General features: G+C 49.0%; 1 protein-coding gene across 1 annotated transcript in view; it reads right to left on the minus strand.

The window, feature by feature from the left end:
* The window catches only part of LOC104279399 (histone-lysine N-methyltransferase EHMT1-like), an 8,367-nt gene extending 6,805 nt beyond the window's left edge, over positions 1–1,562 (minus strand). The window contains exon 1 of the mRNA XM_009876671.1: positions 1,479–1,562. Within this exon, the coding sequence (XP_009874973.1) occupies positions 1,479–1,534 (56 nt within the window). The 5' untranslated portion in view covers positions 1,535–1,562. The remainder of the gene's footprint in view (positions 1–1,478) is intronic.
* Positions 1,563–1,868: the final 306 nt, after the last annotated feature.

Consider the following 1,868-nt stretch of genomic DNA (forward strand, 5'->3'; position numbering starts at 1 on the left):
CCCCAGAGCTGCTGCGTGCGAGCAGCCTCCGAGCACCGCCGGCACCCGGGCTTCTTTGCCAGAGATAAGGAAAAGAAGAAGCCACATCTACAGGTTGCCCATAAAAACTTACAGGAAGGACATCAATGCTCGAGAAGAGGAGCACTGCAACTTGGTGAGCTAACATGTGTGTGTGTGTGCGAGAGGGATGGAGACGAGGAGGAACATGCACGGGCAAGACATAAATTAGCTCAGGTTTTTAGTATGCAGCTCATTTAGATAATAAAGAAGATAGCGCTTGCCACTGCAAGAGCGTCAGCAGCTCCTGGGAAGGGCGGAGGGAAGAGTTAAGCACAGTTGTGGTATCTGTACCCCATCAGCTCTGATGTGCTCCACAACACGCAGCCAGTTTGTTAATTACACCATCGCGTGTAATTAACTGCCCCATTTCCTTGGGCTGCCTGTTCACCACCGCTTATTCCTCTTGAGTGTTAGCAATTCCAGCAGGATTTGGTAAAGTCAGTGCTTTTTTTTTTTTCCTCTGGGAGCAGTTTACTCTCCAGCTCTGGCTCATCTCTGGGCACTGAATCAGGACACAGGGACCTCTGGCACTGAACAGAAAGCCTCACCTGAACACAGACTTGAGACGCTCCCCACAAAGAGTGCTTTTAAGCTTTAAAAAAGCATTTTATCATCTGGCAGCTCCTAACATGGAAGAAACACTCAGCACATTTTTCTTTAGCTATTTTGTTTTTAAACTCTGCTGTAATCTTCCTCAATCCCCTGCCCCGATTTTATTAGTTCTAACTAGTTCTAAAAACCCCCCAGCACCTATGTCCATGAAGAGCATAACCCCAGCCTAACTAACTGCAGCATGGCAATGAAAACAATACCTTTCAAAATATTTAATAAAATACATATGCCACTTTAAAGTCTAAAAACCATGGGGTTCAACAGCAGTTTTTTTCGTTTGACATAAATCTGAACATTTCTGTTCTTAAGTACTTTATTGACTCGGGGCCGAAAGATGTGCTTAACGCCAAGTGCTGTCCTGTTTTGCTGAATCAGACTAAAGCCAGAGCTGTGACACTGGAAAACCTCTTGAGAAGTGAGTACTGAAACAGAACAAGATCCAACACAAAAAGTTGTTTCAAATTGCCTTGGCCTTAAGTGTCCCATATCCACAGTGAACATGTGAGCTGAGCACAGCTGTAGCAGAACCCAAACCTATTTTTTGCCCCCCCACGCTTCTGTTTCAGAGGGGTGAGAGAGCTGAGCACAGATCCCAGCAAGATGGAGAGGAGAAAGCTCCAGGCTATGAGGAAAAAGGAAAAACAGAGCGGGAAACTGAGTCAGGAAACCTCTGACTGAGGGCAAGCAGCTTGGCTCCATGCCAACCAGATTATCTGAGTGAAAACCTCTCTTTAAAGAGCAGCAACCCATCCCGGCTGGGGGGAAGTGATGCGTCTGCGTGAGCTCACGGGAGCCGAATAACTCACTCGCACACAAAGGTTCCCAGTGGAATGTCTTGCATCGTTCGCACACCCCAGCCCATCTTTTGCGTCCGATAAAGCTGCAACCGAGTCCTGGAAAAGAGAAAAGGAAGCCACGTTAACGGCAGCACTCTGCATAAAGACAGCGAACTTTCACAGAGAGCCGAGCATGAGAGCCGGCGACCTTCCATCGGCACAAACTCAAGGACGACTTCAACATTCAACTCCCCCAGTTGTCACGCTGGCACCACCACGGGTACGCTCCACTCCCACCCTGCTCCAAGCAGGGACTCGAATGAAAACTACCTGGGGACAGGGGACGGGCACCTCGAACCCTCCTCCCTGCCCCTCGCACGGGGCACACCCAGAGCCTGGCTGCTCTGTCTGGTTACGCTG

The sequence above is a fragment of the Apaloderma vittatum genome, unplaced genomic scaffold, assembly GCF_000703405.1.
Source record: "Apaloderma vittatum isolate BGI_N311 unplaced genomic scaffold, ASM70340v1 scaffold6359, whole genome shotgun sequence".
In the NCBI taxonomy this organism is placed as follows: domain Eukaryota; kingdom Metazoa; phylum Chordata; class Aves; order Trogoniformes; family Trogonidae; genus Apaloderma; species Apaloderma vittatum.